The sequence below is a fragment of the Maniola hyperantus genome, chromosome 16, assembly GCF_902806685.2.
Source record: "Maniola hyperantus chromosome 16, iAphHyp1.2, whole genome shotgun sequence".
NCBI classification, from domain to species: Eukaryota; Metazoa; Arthropoda; class Insecta; order Lepidoptera; family Nymphalidae; genus Maniola; species Maniola hyperantus.
In genome coordinates, this window is record NC_048551.1 from 8,331,929 (window position 1) to 8,356,452 (window position 24,524).

At 38.6% G+C, this 24,524-nt stretch overlaps 1 protein-coding gene across 1 annotated transcript; it reads right to left on the reverse strand.

Moving 5' to 3' along the window:
- Positions 1 to 24,266, reverse strand: LOC117989785 (uncharacterized). Its single transcript, XM_069503906.1, has 13 exons — positions 24,140 to 24,266; positions 17,384 to 17,417; positions 16,770 to 16,922; positions 15,613 to 15,660; positions 9,735 to 9,876; positions 7,280 to 7,363; positions 5,612 to 5,745; positions 4,921 to 5,057; positions 4,066 to 4,220; positions 2,538 to 2,616; positions 2,119 to 2,281; positions 1,471 to 1,627; positions 1 to 888 (listed from the first exon to the last, which is right to left on the reverse strand). The coding sequence occupies exons 1-13, from the start codon at positions 24,154 to 24,156 to the stop codon at positions 713 to 715; spliced, it is 1,479 nt and encodes a 492-aa protein (XP_069360007.1). The 5' UTR covers positions 24,157 to 24,266; the 3' UTR covers positions 1 to 712.
- Between the last annotated feature and the right edge of the window lie 258 nt (positions 24,267 to 24,524).

Below are 24,524 nucleotides of genomic sequence, written 5' to 3' on the forward strand. Positions count from 1 at the left end.
CTTTTCGTCGCAGGTCCAGCGTACTTGTATTAGTAGAGGTCAGTGTATCAATTTGTTATCGTCCAATTCGATAGATTTTTAAGAGTAGGTGTCAACAATTAACTTTTCTAACCATAGATACCAGTAGGATACGATTTGAATATATTATTGCGAATAAAGCCCTAGGTATAAAATACTAGACTATCACAATTTGAGCTAAGTATAGGGCAAAGTGGAGGAGATGTATTTTGTTTGGTAAAATACAAATCATCACAATTTGTCCTCATTAATTATCATACCATGGTCTGCATTATCATTAATTCTGGCTTTTATAATCGTACTCATATTAGGTATGTATAAATAAAAGTACGACTGCAAAAGAGGTGGTTGGCGTTAGACACCAATATCTAAGTCTTTAGGAAATAAGTTTTTGAGTAAAGGACATTCTTCACTAGAGCTGGCATCATTTTGACCATTTAATGGTGAACCAAGAATTAAATAATTTACTAGAGACATTCCATATTTTAAAGGTGCGTTTTGATTTATTTTACATGACTCTGTTTTTAGATTCGCATATGACCCCATGGAGCATGTTTTAAAACCATAATGTTTTATTGTCAACTCAAGTGAAGCGTTTAAACGCAAAATTTACACTCAGATCTAATACTTCGATCACTATTAATCTAATTATTAATCTCGTGGGCAACAATTTACAAAGGTGCCTAAGAACTTTCTATTTAATCCGTCCCTTATGAGGAACGTAAGCGTGTATGGGCGTCCTGTTTTCGCTTCGTCGCCAACCTCTCGCGGCGACCAGTAGCGCGGCCAACAGGGCAGCCACTAAAATCCCGCATGAAACTATCATGGCTGACAACGCTGACGTCCGCATACACGTTTGCCCTTCTACCACTGAAAACGAAAAAAATATTTTAACTCTCTTTTTCTCTCTCGGGCGTCTCTTGGGATAATTTTAACTATTAATTTTCTGTGTATCATCATCATGACCAACCCACCGCGGGTCTCCTCTCAGAGTGAGAAGGCCTTTGGTCGCAGTCTATCACGCTGGCCAAGTGCGGATTGGCAGAAATTTCTGTGTGTATGTAACTAATCTTTAACAACAGCTTTGTAATGACTATTGCAGGCTGGACATTCAACAAAAAGCGGTCATTATTTTCTAACACAAAGGTGCAACATTGTACCCAAAATGTTTAGACGGATATTACAAGAATAGATGACAAGTGTCGTATAACTGTCCATATTATATTTCGTATGATGTCTTCCTTAACTTCTTAAACGCAACCCTAAAATTACTAACCGCAATTTCTTGAGAATCATTAGAGAAAGACGGGAAAGAGAAACCCCCTGTGAAAGACAAGATTTGCACGACCTTTCTGGCACAGTTAAATCGTGCACTAATCAATCTAGATAGTAGATACTAATCATCACTGAAAATATTGACAGAGAATTATTATTATTTTAAGATAATCTCACCTGCACGAGATTCCTCATCTTCCTCACCCTCCTGCAGTACCCGGAGTGACTGGAAGAGTGAGATGTTCTCTGACAGTCTTGGTGCGACGCTCGCTGCTTCTGCTTCTACTGATCTTCGTCGCACGCTTTTCATATTACGCCAGTGGCATGGTTGGGACTGCAATCCAACACACGATGATATTGATAAAAGATATTCACGTTTTTCTGCTGCCTAATTACTCGTTTTGAATAGTCAAAGGACGTGGAGTGCATTGAAATTCCGATCAATGCAAAATGTGAAACTGTTGATCTATTCTATGTACCTACACCAGCTGGGAACACCTCAAAATCCCGCAACCAGATATGTTTATGAATATTTTATTTCTTTTCGAATACATTTTCTGATCTTTACACCTAATTCTGGTAAAATTTAGAGCTTTTTTTTAAAATTGGTTCAAAACAATTCCAAAAATTTTGCCAGTTGTAATAAAATGACAAACTTTGTTTCGGATTGTGCCACACAATATAACACAGTTTATTCCGGTGCTTCTTCTGCTTGAGAGGCTTAATGCTCAAGTGGAGGAAGATCTGGGATAACCAACTCTTAGTCATAAGATGTATGTGTGGCACAATTTAAGAAATAAACTTTTTTCTTTCTTCAAAACTAACCGGGCATCGTCCATGACACATTCGCACGTCGCACTCGATGTAGAGTGCTGGAGATCCGGTGAAGCGAAAGGTCTTCATATAGGCGTACACTTGCGTCTCGAACACGCCTGCCTCAGACCACGAGCCACGAAACCGAGAGATCAGCTTATCGTCCACTGGACATCTGGAAATCACATAAGCCGTTGACTCCTCCGAAAGACTGGAAATTTTGGTATTAGATATGGGGAACTTCCAACGGATTGAACGTGCCTATGTACGGAAATGGACCCAGGAAGAACAAAAGACAGGCAGGGAACATTTGTGCGCATTTAAAGAAATTGATCTGACATAGAGCAGACTGCAGGTCATAGTCACTAGCAAGAGTTGGTAAGACTTTTGGGAAGCGCTTTGGAGAAATTAGACATTGAAAAACATTTTACCCGTATTCATCAATAAGTTTTATCCTCTTTGCCGCTCCGTTATGCGCAAAACAGTCATTCACCACGATATCAAAACCATCTGTAATGAAACAAATAACAGTAATTATTAGTCACTCTTATTAAACTATAACTATTGTAGTTTAATAATTAAAAAATCTTATCATTTGAGAATTCAAATCAATCGACTGATCAAACAATAAAAGTGTCAGTGCAATATCTAAATATTGCACTACCTAGAAAAAGGGTCAGTGCTATTCTGTTGTAATGCCTTTTACAAAAAGATCATACAGTGCTGATTTTCTACGCCATAGATTCGAATAAGTTTGCATAATATGGTCTTTGGACTTTACCAGAGTTATGATACCCTAAAATTAAATTACGATCACGGGTCCATAAACGTAACAGGCACTTTTATGGTGCCCAAAATTAACCCAATTCTCTTGAGTCAATGACACGCTTACCGCTATCTTCCATGAAGACTCATTCAAATTAGAAGATCGACGACCTTTGGATTAATTTGTGAAATAGAATGGTAAGACGACACGCGATCGGCGGTAACCGTTAATTTACCGCCCTTGTTTGTCACGGTGCATCATTTAAGATCAAACGTAATTTTCATTTAACTGTTTTACGGCCTTTAACCTAGTGGCTAGTACCGTGGACTGTTCACTAGCGTTGAACAATCAATCTGTTAGAATTGAGAAACAATTAACATTTACAATGGGAAAATTAGTGGATTGTAAAATTCTGCTGATGTTCCAATGTCATGCCATTCGTGCCGCGAATTTTCCGTTTGGTACATGGTGCTAAAATCTCTTTCTTTCGTAACTTATTTACGCATTCACAAACATAATGAAGCCTCACAGTGTAATGCACAGACTAAAAAACCTACAAAAAATAACACGGTATGGTGATCATTTTGAAATTATTATTATTTGTTGTTATAGCGGCACTAAAAATTCACGTAGTGAAAATTTCAGCTCTTTATCTATTACGGTTCATGAAATACAGACGCTGACTGACAGACAGACGAACAGCGGAATAGAATAGAATAGAATAGAATAGAATGTTTTTTTTTATTCATGTGAAATTTTTACAAGTGCTTATGAATAGTCAGGTAGTTTTAATTTACCACTAGTTCGGAACGCCGTTCCCACCGAGAAGAACCAGCAAGAAACTCGGCGGTTGCTCTTTTTAATTTAAGTAAAGGAGGCTTAGTAGTAGGATCCCGTTGGCACCCTTCGGGTACGGAACCCTGACAAAGGGTTTTCCAGTAATCAGATTATTATCAGATGACGTGATCACGTCCTCTCTCAATAATCTGATTGGTCTTAAGTTCGGACGTAAAGTCTTCATAGTTACTGATTGTGATTGCGGGTGGTGACGGTTTCAAAATGTTTGAGGCTACAACGTCCATATACTGCGTTCATAACGTATGAACACTTTGTCTAAAATGTATGGAAGTCAAACCGTCCGTCCGTGCAAACTATTTGCCTAATGGGTCCGACGCCTTATAGTACAATCTTACCATAAGCACTTCTCATGTAAATAAGCAGTGTAAGGGGATCGCCGACTCGGACCGGTCCGGTGACGCGGGCGCCGGTCGCGCCGTAACCGGATCGGATCTCCATGTAACACTCCGGCGGTTGCAGAGTAAACACTACTGGATTGCCCGTCGCTACTCTATAATTTATAAAAATACACTAAATACGTGAAAGCTTGTTCCAGGATTATTTGGTGTCGTAATATTACTTCCTGTACTCTATCCACGAAGAGAAGTTAGTATAGCGCTCTCTCTGTTACGTAATCCCATACAAATGACAGAGACAAAAAACTCAGTGGGCGTTATAGATAGAGTACAGCTATAGTAGGTATACCGTTTTACTGAGACGGTTCGTGAATCGTGAGGTAGAGCTTCTTCGAGGGTGATAGTTGACACACAAATCAAGGAATTTAACGTCGCTGTCACCCTCCCGCAACCCGCATGTTATAGTACGCGACAGATCGAGATGGCAATCGGGGTGGGGATGCCCTGCACACCCGCACAACCCCCTCGCTAACCTGGTGAGGGTGGGCGCGGGTGAAATGCGGGAGTGCGGGGCGGTCCACTTTTACTTACTTTATAATTTACTATTTATATCTAAATATATAAAAGGAAAAGGTGACTGACTGACTGATCGATCTATCAACGCACAGCTCAAACTACTGGGTGAATTGGGCTGAAATTTGGCATGCAGATAGCTATTATGACATAGACATCCGCTAAGAAAGGATTTTTGAAAATTCAACCCCTAAGGGGGTTAAATAGGGGTTTGAAATTTGTGGAGTCCACGCGGACAAAGTCGCGAGCATAAGCTAGTGAAATTTAAGATAGATAACTTACTCCACGTCCAAAAAGGGAAAAGTGACGGTTTTCCAAAAGTCGTATCCATACTCGCAGGTGACTTTGAAGTGCTCGTCCAGTTCCTCCTCGATGAGAGGATTGTACTGAACTGTTATTGTGTTCCACATCAGGTTCTTCTGTAACAAATAAAATAGTTTAAACTCATTTAACTGTCCTATCATGGCAATCTCCTGCCAGAGACTAAAAGTTTAAAAGTTTAAGGGGGACTGGCAGGGGATTGCCACGACACGTGTCTGGCAATGCATGACGTGATTTCTTATACCATTCTGAAGAAAATTTAAAAAATTAGACTACCTATACTTTGATGTAAGATTTTTTACAACTTTATTACCTGTTATCTCCCAAAGCCACCATGGTCCAAACAAACTTGCCTCCCAATGTTGTGGACAATACGCAGATAAACTTTCAGCTTTTATAAAATAACGAAGGTCTGGCGCGCGCTGACTCTCTCTCTATAGAGCTGTGACTCTTGTGACTTGTGACTCATCCAAAAATTCCACTGATGCAAGTTTTTACTAGCTTATGGGATGATTTAAAATTCTTTCCTAAGCTGCCAACATCAGCAGTGCTTCAAAAAATCGTCTTGAGTTCCTAATTGTACTCTAAACTCAAAGGTACCTACCATAAAATTCCTAAAACGGCATGAGAATTAGTTTAATCTTTTACTTACAGTGGGATGCTTCCTAGTGTCTTCGTGTGGACTGTTTCTGCCAAGGGTACCACATCGGTTTAGTTGGATATAGAACTCGTAATAGTCACGACCAGAACCATTTATGTACATGCAGTCGGGATCGTAGGAGTAACCTGTAAAAAACCACATGATTTTTCCCCCATTTTTAGTATAAATTCATACATGGCTTCTAAAATGTTGTTTTAACACCTACGTAGGTATATTGGTACCTAAATATGTTTTTAATAATTATACTACAGTGATATACCTACAGTACGCAGCAGGTCGAGATGGCAATCGGGGTATGAGGCGGGGGGACGCCTCGCACACCCGCACGTCACTCGCGCTCGCCCGCACCAAGTTAACGCGGGGGCTGTGCGGATGTGCGGGGCGTTCCCACCCCGATTACCATTTCAACCTATCGCGTACTATACCTATCATACACCGTGCTACAGATCTACAGTTATTTTTATTTATTTGAAAACTGTATACCTAGTTACGAGAAATAGCATAAACAATGTCATTAAATACGGTTTTAGACAACCTTGACCCTGAAAGACTATGGAATATCAATTCTAACTGCAATCACACGATAATATTTATCGTACTGTCTATTGACCGACTAACAGAAATGCATAAAATAGTCGCAGTTTACGAAGAAGAGCTACTACTTTTTCAACAGAATTTTCTTGGATTGGTTTTTTTAAGGTAGCCCTGGATAAAATCAGAAAAATCACATAAAATTATTATATAACCCTATAGTTTATCCTTTGGATTTCGCTGTATATCTTTGCAAATGAAAAAAAAATAGTATTTTTCCGTATTTAAATTGAAAGAACTCCCAATGAAGTCGAGGTAATTAAAAATCATATTCGATATCATTTTACTCAAATAAATGGTAACCCTACCAGCTATGATCCGTTGGAATGTAAATTATTTCGTCAGATCTAGGATTAATGCCGTCAGCCATGTTTTTGGGTAACAAGGCTGCCGAACTGTATAAAGCGTAGACTAAAACAATAAAGAAATCGTTTGATTGTTTTGGTTATGCATATCAACGCCTGACAATCTTGCTTTTTATTGAAACATGTTGGGAGTAACGGGTGATAATGGGAGACTGATTGCCTTTAGTACTACAGTTGATAGATAATACACCTGCCAGGAAAAACGTCGTAACTCACTTTTTAGCGATTTTGAGTTACAATCATATTCTTGGTAGGTAACCAAAAATTGCTCTTTTTTGCGCTCACCCGTGTATCTAAATTCATTCGCGTTAAGATTTTAGCCAGTGGAAAAAGCTTGTAACTCAGCAGTCACCGAAGACAATATTAGTATAGATAGGCAATATAATTTAAAATGCAACAGCTAGGTAACAGTAACAATGCAACTTTCTGTCACTTGTAACTTATGTTTGTACAGTTAGTTTAAGTATAAAGGAAGAAAATTATAAAATTACATAATATTATGCTTTCGCCTGCGGCTGTCCTCACTTATTATTATGTCTTACTTACTTCGATCGTGTATGAGTTATGAAAACTTAAGGGCAATAAATACCTCGAACATTTTTTTATTCCATTACAAATTAGCCAGCCCTTGACTGCAGTCTCATTGTATTGTATTTATTTATTAAATGTGAGTATTTAACTATTTAGATGAAACTGAACCCACCTGCTGAATAGACCAGGCCGTTGAATGATCCATTGAAACCCACTCTGATCTTCATGAAGTCGTCTTGACATTCCGCTTCAATATCTAAATACAAAAAAAAGTTATTGGATTAAGGTACCTACATCTATAGTAGCTACGCGACAGGTCGAGATGGCAATCAGGGTATGAGGCGGGAGAATGCCCCGCACACCTGCACGTCACCCGCGTAATCCCGCACTGAATTAGGGCGGGGGCTGTGCGGGGCGTCTACACCCCGATTACCATTTAGACCTGTCGCGTACTATAGGTACCTGCATAGTTTTTATATTAGATACCATATATTATAGTAAGTATTTATATATGACAATCCAACGGGGGTTTTTTTTAACCTTAAAACTATATACCTCCTCGTACCCATGTGACTCCTTATTTAAATAATGCTAATATGCTCAATATGAGGTCGCGTATTCAACTGCATTTCAGCACTCTACTGTTCGGTGTTATCAAGAACAAAACGCCGGACTATCTCTATAATAAGTTATCTTGGCATTTACCAGCTTTCAATGCTCGAAGACCACTAAAAAGGCTCACCTGGCCACGTCATAGATCAGCAGCTTTTCGTGGAAGTTTTCGATATCTGGCCACAAAATGCTGGAATAATATTCCTCCTCCTCTGAGAAATTTAAGTTCAGTTCCTGCGTTTAAGAATAATCTAAAGAAGAGACTCCTAAACGATCAAAAAACTCTAATTAGTTCAAGATTGTTTAGTTAGGTCGCTTGAAGCTGCTATTTGCTACATTTAGGTACCTACACACATAATTTTAAGTAACACTTCGCCCGTACCTATCTCGGCAGATAACTCATGTCAATACCATACATATCATACATGTTAATTATGCTTTTATTTGAATTTATTTCTTTGCCTTTCTATTACCTTTATATAAAACGGCAAGTTTTAAGATTTTTAATTACACGCCATACTCTTACAAATACTCATACACGCCACACAATGACTATTTTTTAGCTCCGTTCAATCGAACTCATCCTGTCAATCACAGATGTTGGTGAGGACTGTTAAGCTCGTGCACGTCACTCTTGTTGGTCCCAGCAGAATACCAGCGCTCAGGTTTTATTCTTAAAACCTGCAGCATTAATGCTGAGCTGGGGCCATTTCATCTTGTGCCAAGTGGGTGCAAGAACTAATTTTAGATTAAATTAATTATTAAATACTTCTTATTATCTACTAACTACTACCTACTAACCATTAATTTTAAGTTTGCTTGTACCTACCTTAGGCATAAGATGAATAAACTAGTTTTCTTTCTTCTTTCTTTCTTTCAAATTATTATAATATTTTTAAAACGACTATCTAAAGGCTGAGGCTATTTCACTGACTATCGGAAAGTTTAAAGTACCTACTTAGATAATATATTGTCAAAAGCGCGACTACCGTACCTCCGTACCTACCTACAAACTAGTCTCATCCAATTTTTTGTTCGCTATAAAGGGTTCTTATTTATAAGAGCAATATTAGACATTATTCATGTAGGTAAGGATATTTAGTTATGGTCAGTAATAAATAAGTGAATAAACAAAAGATTGTGTAAGTTCGGCGCCAAGTGCGTGTCGATAGATAGCATCACAATTTGTCCGGTTTTGCAAAACATACGCAATATTTATGATGTTCGCATGTTTAGGATATCCGCTGTTTAAATAAAATTGGTCATACTCTTATTGCTATCAAGGAAAATACAAGTATAATATCATAAAATTTACTTTTAGCTGAGATCGGATTCGAACGCAAAGGCTCTAGAAAGCTGGAGATTGACTTGTAACATTTTGGTGTAATGTATCGAGTTTTTGTAACTCAAACCAAAGACTGACGTGTATAATGTAACATTCGTGGCGAGCGCCGCGTGCTCCACTCGACTGTCGGTTTTTTCGCGAATTCCCTTTGAGTGTTACCTAAATAAAACATTACAAGTCACTGCAGGTCGCGTCCTCGCGGGAGCAAATTGCAAACGCAAGCCGTAAAAATGGAGCACATTGAGCCAAGAGCTCGAATGATACATTACAAACACACGTTACAAGTCAGTCTGTGTCGTCTGTATTGTAACGAGATCACCTCGAATGGTAGGTACATTACAAACAAACGGTACAAGTCAATCTCCAGCTTTATACGCACTGCATCCGATCCGAATCCGATAATTTCTCGGTCCGAAGTAGCCATAGTTCTACTTGAATGAGAGGTTGAGCACTTGCGTTGCGACTCGGATGGAATGTAGTAAGTAAAGTCGAGCAAGCATAGTACGCGACAGCGATTACCATCTCGAACTGTCGCGGACTATGGGTAGGTACTTATCATCAAATTATTAAATCTCAAATCTACTGAATTTCTTTAAGGTTGGTGACTGCATCTGTATCCACCACTCTCGCTTTATTTGTAAAGTACTTAGAGACTACAATATGTACTAACATTGCACTCTGCTGCCATTTGTTCGATGTCGTCGGTACTCCCGCTCCCAGGCCGGTGGTTCCCTCCAACTGGAATCCACGGCGGGGGAGCGTGGCTTAATGCTTACTGGGATATAGCTGTTCTTGTCTGCGAGAAACACCACCTAGAAGAAGCGATTTCAAATATAAAACCCCTTTAAAAATATTCGGTCACATAAACAAATGGAGATGGCATATGCGTTTAGAATAAGAAGTTAGGCGCCGCCAGTGCGGCTCCGGTTTCATATACAGGAAGCCATAGTGTTTGTTTCTGTGTATGTATATCTGTTACTATTTTTACACTACTTAGGATTTCAATACAACTGTTTGGCTAACAGGTCACCACCTCAAAAGCAGGTTCTTAGACATTTTCACCGATCATCGATATTAAGGGAGCTGTAATGTTCAGGTATGGGTAATGCAATGTTGGCAATAACTTTACTGCGTATTCGTATACTTATGATTCTTATGAATAAAGATATAACACTAAGCTGTATTTACATATCGACGCGTAGTTTGGCGGAACAGCTGATAGCCCTGAGATAAAGCCTACAGCGTAACTACGTCCTTCCGCCAAACGCGACTTTGTCTACCTCCGACGATCATACATGTGTACAACTTCCTTTTGAATTAGCACCATAACATTGACCTAAAAACGTTTCGAAAGTAAAACTGAGCGATAGTAAAATTTTACAACGAAGATTGTAATCGACAAGCTTTCAGCCTTTATGGACAAAAACTAACGTCAACTGTCGAATTACGGTAATTCACCATTTCACAGTCACGACCCCTTCATAGTTTTTAACCAAAAACTGTTTGAAATACCAAGTAAAAGATAAAGTGTGCCAGGGCAGTTCGCACGCCGGAACCTACTACGGGTATTATAAAAATTGGGCCAGTGGAGTAGGTACTTAGGTAAAGCCAATAGATAAGCACTGTCGCCACACCACTCCGACAAATTGATTTCAATAAAAGAACAAAACCATTTCCGCCGGTAGAAATGAACAAAATGGTATCGAGATGGCTAATGTGATCTGTACTTATTCCATCTTGAAAATTGTTAGTTCTGATAACTTGATTCGAAATATACCTATCTGCAATTCAGTGGCCTTATGATCTATTATCAGTTAAAGTAGTTAATATTAAAAATTGTTATTAGTATTAAAATCTTATTATATGCTTATATTATGTGGCCATGAATAAAGTACCTATGCTTTCGAAAATTTTTTTTGATGTTCTACAAATACTTTGAATACGGGCAACATTAATAGACACAACAAAGCGAAAGTTATGAAAGAAAAAATATTTATATGGAACCCTAGTTTCAGGAATAGATAATTTGAAGGAAATTAAAGGAAATTTAATAGCATAGGTAAGCTATTAAATTTCCTTTGCGCTGGTTTTCCGTGAAGTTTAGAGCATACGTGAAATTTATTTCACGATAATACAGAAGAAAAAAGCTGTTCTTTTAAATGACAAAAGAATAAGATAAATCTATTCGGTACCGTAAGAATCATTAAAATCGACCAACACGTATTACTTAGAGCATCATAAAGGATCAAACTAAGGTACCTACTGCACGAAGGCCTTGGTTCATGTGGAATATTTTGAATTTGGATAGGTTCTCGATTTCGCCAAGGAAGACATTGACACCAGATCGTCTAGAAATTAATTTATTTCAATTATAATGCCATGGGAAGCTGTCAAATGTGGGGCAGGTAAACGCGACCACGTTTATGGTGGCGTGCAATGTGAGTCAAGTAACTGACACTTCATCACACGCCGGCGGCGACGCGTCGGGTCATAGATGGCTATCTCTAATCTTAACAATGCAATCAACTTTGTACCTAGAGTCTACGCACTTCTCACGAAGGCTTGCTAATCTAATCATACGCAAAATCTGCATTATCAATGTACACACAGCTCAGTGAATGTTCATAACTTTGTATAAGCTTGACTTACTTTGGCATCACATCATTATGTACCCATCTTGAATTCCAAGCGATATGCTAGGTAAGATATCAATTATCCCCTGATGCAATTAAGTGCGCTGTGCCACCAATCGATGGCAAGTTATATTGCCAGTCCGAGATGAAATGCCTTTTCTAGTATATATGGTAAGTATAAGTATATAACGATCGTATATGCTTAGTGACCATGGCGTAGGTAATTCTTTAGCCTTCCATCAGACCTTATAACGCTTTCTTACTTTAAAAAGCAATTGTAACCTAAGGCGCGATTTTTCCAGAAATGGCTCGTGGCGCGGATAGAACATACTAATATTATTGTCTATGTCTCCTCCATAAATCAAGGAATAACGATGGTGTTAGTTATGCAGAGGTGCAGGTTCTGACTTCTGCCACATCGAAATGCCTACAGGCATCAGGGAGGTGTTACCCGTAGGGCCGTAGACTATTGAGAAAAAAATGTTGTATACCTACCCATTGTTTTTATCTTTTGTCACTCGTGTCACGTTCTTTTACCTAATGCCTATTTTATCATTTTGCAAAACTACTAAGATCACCACAGTCACGAACGAACGAAAAGGTTAACATTAAAATCTAGATAGTATGAGCAAAATAACATATACGTACATACGTAAGGTACGTTTGGCTTTGTATAATTGTACCTACTTCTAGTGGATTTCAATACGGTTTTCACCATTATTTTAGAGAGACTGTTTGTTTAACACACACGGCTTATACGCATCACAGTCATGCATAAAACCTGTACGTAGGTAAAAAAAAAAACCGGCCAAGTGCGAGACAGACTCGCGTACCGAGGGTTCCGTACTCGAGTATTTTTTTCGACGTTTTGCACGATAACAGGAAGTAGCTAGGTACTACTAATGGGTTTTCTTGACAGACGTGACACACATACGGACAGACAGACAACGAAGTGATCCTATACGGGTTCCTTTTTAGGGTTCCGTACCTCAAAAGGAAAACCTTATAGGATCACTTTGTTGTCTGTCTGTCTGTATATCTGGCAAATTTGGTAGGTAGGTAGGTCTTATAGCAGACATTAGGGGAAAAATCTGAAAACCGTAAATTTGTGGTTACATCACAAGAAAAAATTTAAAATGTGTTCATGAACAAATATTGCTATTTTTGACTTTTAAAGTAAGATTGCTATGGTATCTTAATATGAAAGGGCTTTACCTGTACATTCTAAAACAAATTTTTATTTATTTGTAGGCGTAGTTTTTATTTATCGTGCAAAATGTCGATAAAATACGATTGTAGTACGGAACCTTCAGACCTCAGTGCGTGAGTCTGACTCGCACTTGGCCGGTTTTTTCCTTTTGAGGTACGGAACCCTAAAAAAGAAGTAGTGTGCAATTTTTATTACTAAGACCAAGTCTACAGAATGACTAAGCCCACCCGTGCGAAGCCGGGGCAATCCCGCTTGTAGAGAATAATAACCGATCGAGATGGCCCCTACGCAATGTGTTATTGTGTTTATTGCACAAATCTCCCGGTGGCCCCTTGTTCTCCACGTGTATGGAGGAATTGAGCAATCAATGCGTGCTGACCACCTGTGATGGGAACTCACGCGTGAAATGTACCTTTGTCGATCTCTAGCTTATCGAATTATCACAATGCCTTGACTTAGGCCTCATTTACACTTCGTCAAGCTTAGGTGCTGATGACAAGTTAACAGGTTTTTGGGTGTAGTCCAAAAGTGTATATAACAAGGTATAGGTTATCCGTTTGAATGCCGATTTTACCAATCACTCCACACTTACACTTCTCACCTGCACTTGCTATTTAACCAAGTGGAAAACAGGCATAAAGGAAATCACCACGATCGCAAAAACGCAAAAGACACGTTTTTCAGGATTGAAAATGCAAATGACGGCAGAGCGCGTCGCGCCGTGAAAATGTGTGTCAGCGCCGACCTCTGCTGACGTCACTAATTTATTTTTTTCGAAAAAATTATACGAAATGTGCTCATTTCATACCCTGTAGATTGGTTCGAAAGTTAAACTTCCCGGACAGTATTAGAACATTCCAGAAAGGTAAATATCATTTTCATATCATATGTAAGTTTCAATTTGGAATAATGTTTGTTCCTCACTACTGCCCAGAAAAGTAGGTAACTATGATAAGTTTGAATTTGGAATAATCTTTCTTCCTGAATATTTTTTCTCTTTGGCTTAAATAGTTTGAAATCGGAACTCCACCGAATAGCGCTTTCAGCGCTCACAAAACAAAGCAGCACGGTTATTCGTATCGTTTGTTCATTAAAGTTTACATAATGTAAATACTAACCATAACCTAACTTAACTTAGAATTTCATTTCATAAAATATATCAGTGTAATCTGGGAAAGCTGTTGCTAAATCAATACTCAATTTATCACAAACTCTCACATTTTTTACCGATTTCAAAAAAAAAAGGAGGCTCTCAAATCGAATTTGTATCGTTTGTTTGCGATGCTAAGCAGGACAGAACAATAATAATTTACTTAGCTGTCGTGCGACACCTTTACGCTGCTACATTTATAATGAAAAACCGCAAAGACTTCGATGGAAAGTGAGAGTTTTCGCTCGTGACTGTCATAATAGAATTTGCACTTTTTGCCGCATTATTTTGTACCTTCTTAAAACAATCGCTTTTAGATTAAATGGGTACCGAACTGTATGAGGGAACTTTTTAGGACAAAGTATAAGGCTTTTATTGAAGATACTTAGTTGAAATGTTAGGTCCACCACAATGCTTATCCGGTTCGAATGACCATGCCAACAAATGAACCTTACCTATAGTTTGAGCTGTGTGTTGATAGACCAGTTGGTAGCTTTAATATAGGTAGATAATGTGGCTAATTCCGTTGTACACAATCTCTAAACTAAACTAAAATGGCACGTCTAAACCTATTGCTATCCCTATCATAATGTTGCTTGCGGAAAAGGAAAGCACTAGATTTAGACCTTCTAATTTAGTTTAGTTTAGAGATTATGTACAAGAGAATCGGCCCCAATGGCACCGATTCTAAGCACAACCTAATTTTAGAGTATTCGCACCCTCTTCTTACTATTGTAATATGAAAAGGACAGAAGCAGTTTGACATTTCTAAATTTAATTTTTAGATGGTAAAACCCGTGATTTTAGCACGCACTCGCGAACCTACTGTTTAAATTTGTATTGTGCACTAAAATTTAGAGTCTTTAAATGTGAAAGTCATGTTCCGTACCTTTTTTAGAATTAGTAAAAAGAAAAGGATGCAGATACTCTAAATTTAGTTTAGAGAGAGACTAGAGAATCGGGGCCATTAGCTATAAATAGAATATAGATATAGATTTGTATGGATAATGATATTTCTCCATAAGAGCGGTATTTCCTTACAATGATAGCATAGCAAGTGACATTGAGCTAGATATTCGTAGCAGCCATTTGGCAAGCCGCTAAATAAAAGCGGCATGTCTTTATTCTCCGGGATGGCTCATTGTTCTGAGAGTGTTATCTCTTGTTCAAGGTTGTGTTGTATATGTATATTAAGTGGCTGTGAAACTTTATGCTAATAACATATTATCGTACCTACTTACAATTTTAGTGGGTAAAGTTTTAGTGAAAATGTCTAACGATATGTGTCATGTGTTTGGCTCTAATTTCAAAGAAGTTGTAATAACTATAGCCCGCGACAGGTCGAGATGGCAATCGGGGAATGAGGCGGGGGAACGCTCTGCACACCCGCACGTTACCCACGCTCGCTCGCACCGGGTTAGTGCGGGGGCTCTGCGGGTGTTCGGGCATTCCCATCCCTATTGCTATCTTCACCTGTCGCGTTCTATGAATGTTGAGATTTTCCAACACATATAAGTATTTTTATTTAGATAAGGTTGTTTAAAAAAAAACTTACTGGGTCTTGTTCGCTGCCATCCGATTTTAAAGCTTCTCTTGTTTCATTCTGTAAAGTAAATAAGTAAACATTAATAATAGACTTAATTCACTTATTTGGTAAACTTAATTCAAGATTGTGTTGGGGATCCTTAATCCTTAGATACTGTAAATGCTCTTAATAAAGCGGCGATAATCTAGTGGTAAGCAGTGATCGACCTTCTAAGTATTCGGGGTTCGATCCCGGGCACACATGTCTAACTTTTCAGAGTTAGGTATGTATGTGTGTTTTAAGCAAATAAATCACTTGCTAATTAAATGCCTGTATCTGAGAATTCTCCATAATGTTCTTAAAGGTATGTCGCCGGCTCACTACAGAGCACGGGTGTCTCAGAGTGAGAAGGGTTTGGCCATAGTCTACCACGCTGGCCATGTGCGGATTGGTTCACACACCTTTGAGAACATTATGGAGAACTCTCAGGCATGCAGGTTTCCTCACGATGTTTTCCTTCACCGTTAAAGCAAGTGATATTTAATTACTTAAAACGCACATAACTCCGAAAAGTTAGCGGTGCGTGCCCGGGAATCGAACTCCCAACCTCCGATTGGAAGGCGGACGTCCTAACCACTAGGCTATCACAGCTTAAAGGTATGTAAGGTCTGCTAAACTTGACCAGCGTGGTGTTATATGGCTTAACCCTTCTTATTCTGATAGGAAACCCGTAGTCAGTATTGGGCAGGCTAAGGGTTGATGATGATAATGATATGCTCTTATTATTATTATGCTATCGCCATCGCTATATGTATACATATATCGCCAGCCCACCTATAGTACGCGACAGGTCGAGACGGCAATAGGGGAGAGAGTCGGGAATCGGGTGACGTGCGGGTGTGCGGGGCGTCCCCCGCCTCATACCCCGATTGCCATCTCAACCTATCGCGTACTGTAGGTACGTACTGCATACCTACCGCTAACCTACCTACTTATGAACAGTAGGTATTAGGTACTGTTCATAGTACCTACTTATGAACAGTAGGTATTAGGTACTGTTCATAGTACCTACTTATGAACAGTAGGTATTAGGTACTGTTCATAGTACCTACTTATGAACAGTAGGTATTAGGTACTGTTCATAGTAGGTACATGGACATTAATTCACTAATAGAAAACTTCCTTACCTTACTAACAGCAGTAGGACTTGGTGGGTCATCTCCTGACCCTTCGTGTAGCTCTGCGGAGCCGCCTATTGAGGCCAACGGCTCCGCGGAATGTTCTGCTGATTCTGCCGATGCACTGTCTAATCTTGTGTGGGATGTTGCTGATTGCACTCGCTGTAAAAGAAATATATCCCTAATGTCATTTGTATGTTTGATTATTACTTACCTACCTACTCGCAAACTCGGAAATAAGGAGTTCCGTAGGAGAACCAAAGCATAACCGACATAGCTAAACGGGTTACGAAGCTGAAGTGGCAATGGGCAGGGTACATAGTTAAAAAAACGATACATGTTGGGGTCCTCAGCTGCTAGAATTGTGACCGTGCACTTGAAAGCGCAGCGTTGGAAGACCCCCCTCTAGGTGGACAGACGACATCAAACGAGTCGCAGGGAGTCATCACCTACCCATTGAATTTTCAATAAAAATATGGTACTTATATTAATTAGATTTAAATTAAATTAGTAAATTCTAGGTTTAGTTTTAACAAAAGTAGGATTATATAATGTACAACTTACAAACAAAATAACATAGAGTATATAGCTTACTATTAGAATGATTCATTTTAAGTACTTACATGCGAAATAAAGAGGCTGCAAACGATGACAAATCTGGAACAAAACAATATGTAACTTTATCGAAGACATTAAATACCTATTTTTTGAAAATTTTAGATTTTATCGAATGAAGCATTATTTACGATATACCTACCTAGACCAGAAAATTCGTGAAGCATTGTATTTCTTCATTTTTAATAATGAAAAGCTCAAATTCTAATTTTCATGGATATATAACTTGAAAAATGTAAAAGTAAAAAAATTACGGCCTTTCATACAAAAGCTGCTACAAGGTGATATTTCCAAAAAAATATTTTTAGACGAATGTGACGTCGTAAAAGGAACCTACTGTCAAAATTTCTAAAGCCAGTGATTTAGGCTGCACGTTGATAGATCAGTCAGTCAGGAGTTGTATCTATAGCAAAGAATTTGGAAGTACTACTACGGGATCTATAGATATTGTTATGACTATAATAGAGGTATCTGAATAAAGGTAAATGTCGGGTCAAAAGACACGGCAGGGTAATGACAGGCCAACGGAACGAGCCAATATCGGCGTCATTACCGTGCACTGTGATCTATGAAATTGTTTTGCCAGCGGTAGCCGTTGCAAAGGCCATAATCCAATTTAGAGCTTCATCATTACTCTAATCAAAAACACACAAAGAATCTGCTCCCGTCTAATCAGAGACAATGGCAAAAACCTTTTCAATCGGGATTGGTTTTAAGTAATATTCCGAAAGAAAATAGATTTGAATTCAAATAGCTTCGCAAAGCATGGATCGCAATGTAATTCGTTATCTATCTCTAATACTACTGGTATGTTGTTTTGGTTTTATTTAGTGAGTAATAAAATTGGCAATTTAAAACAGTAATAGAGTTTAGAGTACCTACTTAATTGAGTTATAGGTACTTGTTTCAGTCGTGTGCAGTTGAGTTACTCGTATCTTTCGGCGATGATTTTATTTTATTTAGATATAAGTTAGCCCTTGCCTTCCATCTCACCTGGTGGTAAGTGATGATGCAGTCTAAGATGAAAGCGGGCTAACCTGGAAATGGTATGGCAGTTTTTATCAAACCGTTTGGTTTCTACACGGCATTGTATCGGAACGCTAAATTGATTGGCGGCACGGCTTTGCCGGTAAGGTGGTAACTAGCTACGGCCGAAGCCTCCCACCAGACAATCTAGACTTAGTGGCTAAGACATCGTCGGTCTCCTATTCGAGGAGTTCCGGAGTTTGATCCCGGGCACTCAACGCACCTCTAACTTTTCGGAGTTATGTGTGTTTTAAGCAGTTCAATATAACTTTCCTTAACGATGAAGGAAAACATAAAAAATAACTTGGACTCCCCGAATAGGAGGCTGGCGTCTTAACCGACGACTTTGCCAACTTAACTAAAAATTTCTAAATCGATGTTTTAAGTTGCCTTATCTACTCCTAGGAAACTGCTGCCCTACCTCTGTCCTATGGAAGGAAAATCAAGTAAAAGAACAAGTCGTGCTTGCAATCACAATTAATCATATTGGAATGTTGGAAGCTCAGTTATAATCGGCGCGCGTGATCACGGTCAGGATTCGGCCCGTTACCGGCGGACGGTGGACCATAGCGTAATTTTCAATTTGAATCGACGGCCATTTGTTTATTGCATTGCTGACAAACGGCATAGCTTTTATCGTATTCGTTTTCAATATTCAACGGTAAAATTTTTCGATGAATTTATTGTAATCTTGGTAAGCCGTAGGTACCTACCTATTATTGTTCATTTTCGGCTTCTTTAGGAGTGAAAGCCACTGAAATGGACAAGTACGCTGGAAGAGGTGTGCCGGACAAAATGACAGTTATTGTGCCGATTCAAAGCGCCCCATCGAACGTACCGGGAATTAAAATTGATATTTTTTATGGCAGATGTCTTATTACGAACATTTAGTTCAGTCGCTACACATGACGCTACCTGCTGCTATCCGTGTCAAAATTATCTCAAAACGGCGAAAATTAAGTTGCTTCAAAAACTGGTCAATCCAGCGTTTTTGTATTACTTAGTCGAGATCAGTCTAAAATCAATTTTTATCCGTCAACCTTTATGTATGTTTTGTAGAAATGTCCAGTGTGTGTTCTTTTCCTTCTTCCAGACGGTCTTCTTCGATAGGTATTATTTAGCTTTAGTAATGTCACAGAATAAAATAATCTAAATGAAAAATGAATGAAATCTAATGTAGTAATGTCTACTACGGCGTAACTAGGGTATAATATTATGGCGTGATATTAGGTTTTTAATAAGTCGGTATATTAAAAATCACAATATGAGTTTTTATCTATATAGTTTTTATATCTACCACATGAGTAGATATGTGTAGGTATATACGTTCTGAGATAGAACGTGCTAAATTGGAGGCATAGAATTTAATAATGTACTCTACCTAAATTTTGTTATAATAAGTAGGTATATATAGACTACCTAACAGTTTTTATTACAGAAATGAAGTAGATTCACTTCTTTGATGAAAACTGTTCATCTACTTGTCTCAGACAGGTAAATTAATCGCCGTAGACACCGTAGACAAGTAATTTTCACGTGAAACAAAAGACATCAACGAGCGCGCTGCGCCATAGATATATTTTACGTTTATTTTTCACAAGATTACACCAGGTACTGTTAAAAATTTTATTTGCACTTTATCTGTCTGTCTATTTGTTAATTATTTAATTAACAGGTAGCCTGTATTATTGACACAAGCTATAAAAATGGCGTTCTCCCTTATAAAATCTAGAAATGAATCTAGAAGTTTTCGAGTTAACCGGAGGTTGCTTCATAGCTACTTACCTACATATAGACAATTCCCTCATTTTGTGCACCACAAGAAATTTAAGGAAAAGATAAAGAAATACACAGTTAGAAGTACGTACGTATGATAGGTACGAAAGGCGGCCTTATCGCTTAGTATAATTAGCTATCTTTACTAGGCAACCTTTATATTAGGAAAATATAGGTACATACACAGACAATACTACATAGGTAGATGATTAATTAGTTTTGTAACATTTTAATATATTATTATCAGATAGTGGAAACGGTTCGGAAGCGTGTCGGCCTCGGCCAGCTTCCTACTTCTCGGCCTCGTGCCTTCCTCAGCACTGCTCCTCACCTGATGTATCTAGGTCGTTAATATTAATTGTTGTAATTACACTTATGCAACATTATCTTCATGAAAATTTTATGTAGGTTATGTCCATACTTACTTTACAGTGAAGAGATAAACAGCTACTTTATTTAAAGTATAATAGGAGGTATAAGTATATAAGTTGTTTATTTATTCTATGTCCTAGTGATATCCAAATGAAATGGGGGTAAATATGTTGACATCAGCTAGTGGTTGTATGAAGATATAGTTAATATAGTTTTGCTTGATCAGCATAAAGTTGACGAGCAGCGGCGGAACGCACCGTTAGCGCACGCCTCGGGTCACACTAAGCACTTTAAACCTTGCACATTGTTTACTTTATACCTACATTACCTACCCATTACAGGTACAACAGAATTACCTAGGATATACTGAAATTTTACTAATAAATAATTAGTATCCAGGTGAGGTCCTGAACGTCCTTTGAGAAGCTTCGCTTCAATAAGCTAGAAATATACCAACCTAATTATCTACTTTCCTACAATTTCGTAACGACAAAAAAGACATTTAAAATAATCCGTTTTCACTAGCTACTAGAAAAAGCTCGAGAAAAGAAATGGTGTCACTATAAGTAGTTAGTGACCAATTGAATGCCTAATCAACAAATACTCGTACTACCAGCCATTTATTCGACAAAGTTTAAAAATTGAGCCAACCGAACAATATTGCAACCGTATTATAAGCAATAAATATTTTTTAATAATAAAATACATCATCATCATGATCAACCCATAGCCGACTCACTACAGAGCACGGATCTCCTCTCAGTATAAGAAGGGTTTGGCCATAGTCCACCACGCTGGCCAAGTGCGGATTGGCAGATTTCACACACCTTTGAGAACATTATGGAGAATTCTTAGGCATGCATCTCACTTTGTTTTCCTTCACCATGAAAGCGAGTGATATTTCATTTCTTAAAATGCACATAACTCCGAAAAGTTAGAGGTGGGTGCCCGGGATAGAAACCCCCGACCTTCCGAATAGGATGTGGACATCGTAATTCGTAACCACTAGGCTACCACGGCTTCAATAATAATCAATCAATCAATAATAAAATACGTATTTTAATAATAAAGTATTTATATTACCTAATTCAAAAAAAAACCGGCCAAGTGCGAGTCAGGCTCGCACAACGAGTGTTCCGTACAACAGTTGTATTTTTTTGACATTTTGCACGATAAGTATTTCAAAAACTATGATGCATAAAAATAAATAAAAATCTGTTTTAGAATGTACCCTGTAGGTTTCTTGACAGACCGACAGACAGACAACAAAGTGATCCTATAAGGGTTCCGTTTTTCCTTTTGAGGTACGGAACCCTAAAAAACCGTAACGTGCGGATCTAACCACCAACCACGAAATGATTATTTTTATTTAGCATTTAAATTTTTATATTTGGTCGGAATTATTGGAAGCAAATCATCGACGGCATTTATTCCATTCAAGCGTAGCGGGGTCACAGAACTAGTACAAACATAATTTTTCGCGGCAGTTTTATGCCTGTTAAATTGTTAATCCGTCTGACATCGAACCGAAGATTAGCTAATATTTAACTTCCTGCGCTCATTGAGCCGGCAGGGATTAGTCGGGATGATGGCAAGAGACCTGATGGATTGACGCTGGTTCCCTGGGAACGGGGACGGGCGCTAATGTGGGACGCAACTTGCGTTGACACATTGGCCCCGTGTCATATCAGGAAGACAGCATCAAGACCGGGAGCCGCAGCAGAAACAGCTGAAAACGGCAAGCGGCGCAAGTATGCCTCTCTTATAGAGAGTTACATTTTTGTGCCGTTTGCCGTGGAGACCCTGGGGCCATGGAGTCTTAGTGCTAAAAATTTTTCACGAGACATTTCACCGCGATTAATAGCCTCAACTGGTGACAGAAGGGCTGGCTCATTTTTTGCGCAGCGGATCAGCCTGGCTGTCCAGCGCGGAAATGCAGCCAGTATTCTTGGCACCATTCCACGCGGTCATGATTTATATAGTAATTAGATAAGGCTAGCTTTAAGTTTTATTGTATTAAAAAAAAAATATATTTAACTATTTATCTATTTCTAGACATTGAGCATACACCTATTGTACGCGACAGGTTGAGATAGCAATCTGAATATGAGGCGAGGGGACGCCCCGCATACCTGCACGTCACCCGCGCTCGCCTGCACTGTCATGGTACGATTACACCTAACGAGTACAGTGGCGAGTCAGTGTCCTCGGCCGAGTACTCGGTTGGTATAAACACTTTAACGAGTGCAATTTCGCCAATTTCTCAGCCACAGCACTGTCTCGGCCGAGTGACATTTTACTGTCTCGCTTCACTACTCGGTAGGTGTAATCGTACCATTAGCGCGGGTGTGCGAGGCGTTCCGTACTATACTTCTGTGATGGAACCTTTCATACAACATTACATTCTTTACTATGGTTAATAGTTTTTTTATGAAAAGTTTTGTGCTAATTTCCCTTATAATAATTTGTAATAATTATATTATCATCGGGGCGTAAAATACCTTTAGTATTATACCTTACCTTTATCAAAATATGTATTTTGGTGAAAATGAGACTTATGAATAAGTAAATGATTTGAGTTTGATGTAAATTATGTACCTATAGTAGAAAATGAGACTTCTTAAACCTTTCTAAAGTCGGAAAACTTCAAATAATTATAATATACTAGCTGATGCCCGCGACTTCATCCGCGTGGATTTACATTTTTCAAAATCCCGCGGGAACTCTTTGATTTTCCGGGATAAAAAGTAGCCTATGTTTTAATCTAGGGTATAATCTATCTCCATTCCATATTTCATCCAAATCCGTTCAGCCGTTTTTGCGTGATTGAGTAAAATACATCCGAACATCCATACTTTCACACATATAATATTATTAGGATATTAGGATTAGGATTTACTTAATGCTTTATCTGTATTATTTAATTTTAACTAACGGTTATTATAGGGTTATTTAGTGTCGTCATCCTAGTTCAAGTCTTTACGGCTGAAAACTTTTTCTTATCGCGCCACACTCTGAAGAAAAAGTTTTAGAGGTAGAGACTGCTTGTTGTCAATAATTAAGTGCCAACTTTGCAGAAATGAAAAACAAAGCGATTGTTAAGCAACGTTGACTCGAGTCAATAACTGGATGGGTTACCGACTTGACCTTTTCGTTTCCTCCGTACATCTTGCACGCTAATCTGTCGGTCTCGGTTATTATCACTTACGTCTATAAAATAACTGTAAAACCTAAGAGTCGGAATCTCGTTCTCCTCAACCCACCGCAGTATTATTTCAAGAGAACTCCTGGCATCATGTGATTAATGGGAAGGAATCACGACCCTTAGTAATGAGGAATACAATACAACTATAAAGAAAGATATGAAAAAGTTTGACGAGGCCTCCTTCTCAGGGCGCATTTGGAACCTTCGAAGCTTTAGTTTTAAGTGTACGTAATTAATTATTACCACTACATCATTATATACAAATTCCACAATTGGCAATCAAAGTGACCCAATTTGAATAAATGATTTGAGTTTGATGTAAATTATGTACCTATAATTACCTATGTATTAATTTTTTACACCATAAAGTAAATAACTCTCTTACCTCATATTTAGCACCATTTTGCACAAACGACTCACTTTGCGGTGGACACTTTTCGCCTTCTCTCATTTAATCATACACCACACAAACCGAGGTAAGATACCATGAATAAAATATATGGAGCACTTAAACCGTCCGCGTGAACTCGCGGTTAAAGTTAACGCCGCGGCGGTTAGTTTTAAACGTACATGTGTCTTTCACGGCGGTTGGCGGTAAAGTGCTGTTGCAGCCTCTGAATCTCTTCATCTGTGAAATACCTACTGCACCGCATAGTTCTTTGGTCAGTGATGCCTTAATGGCCTAGACGAAGATGGTGCTCTACAGTATTCAGGTTAATTTTTGGGTATTAGTTATGACCTTAAAAGAAAGTGTTTAAAGGCCGCTTCTT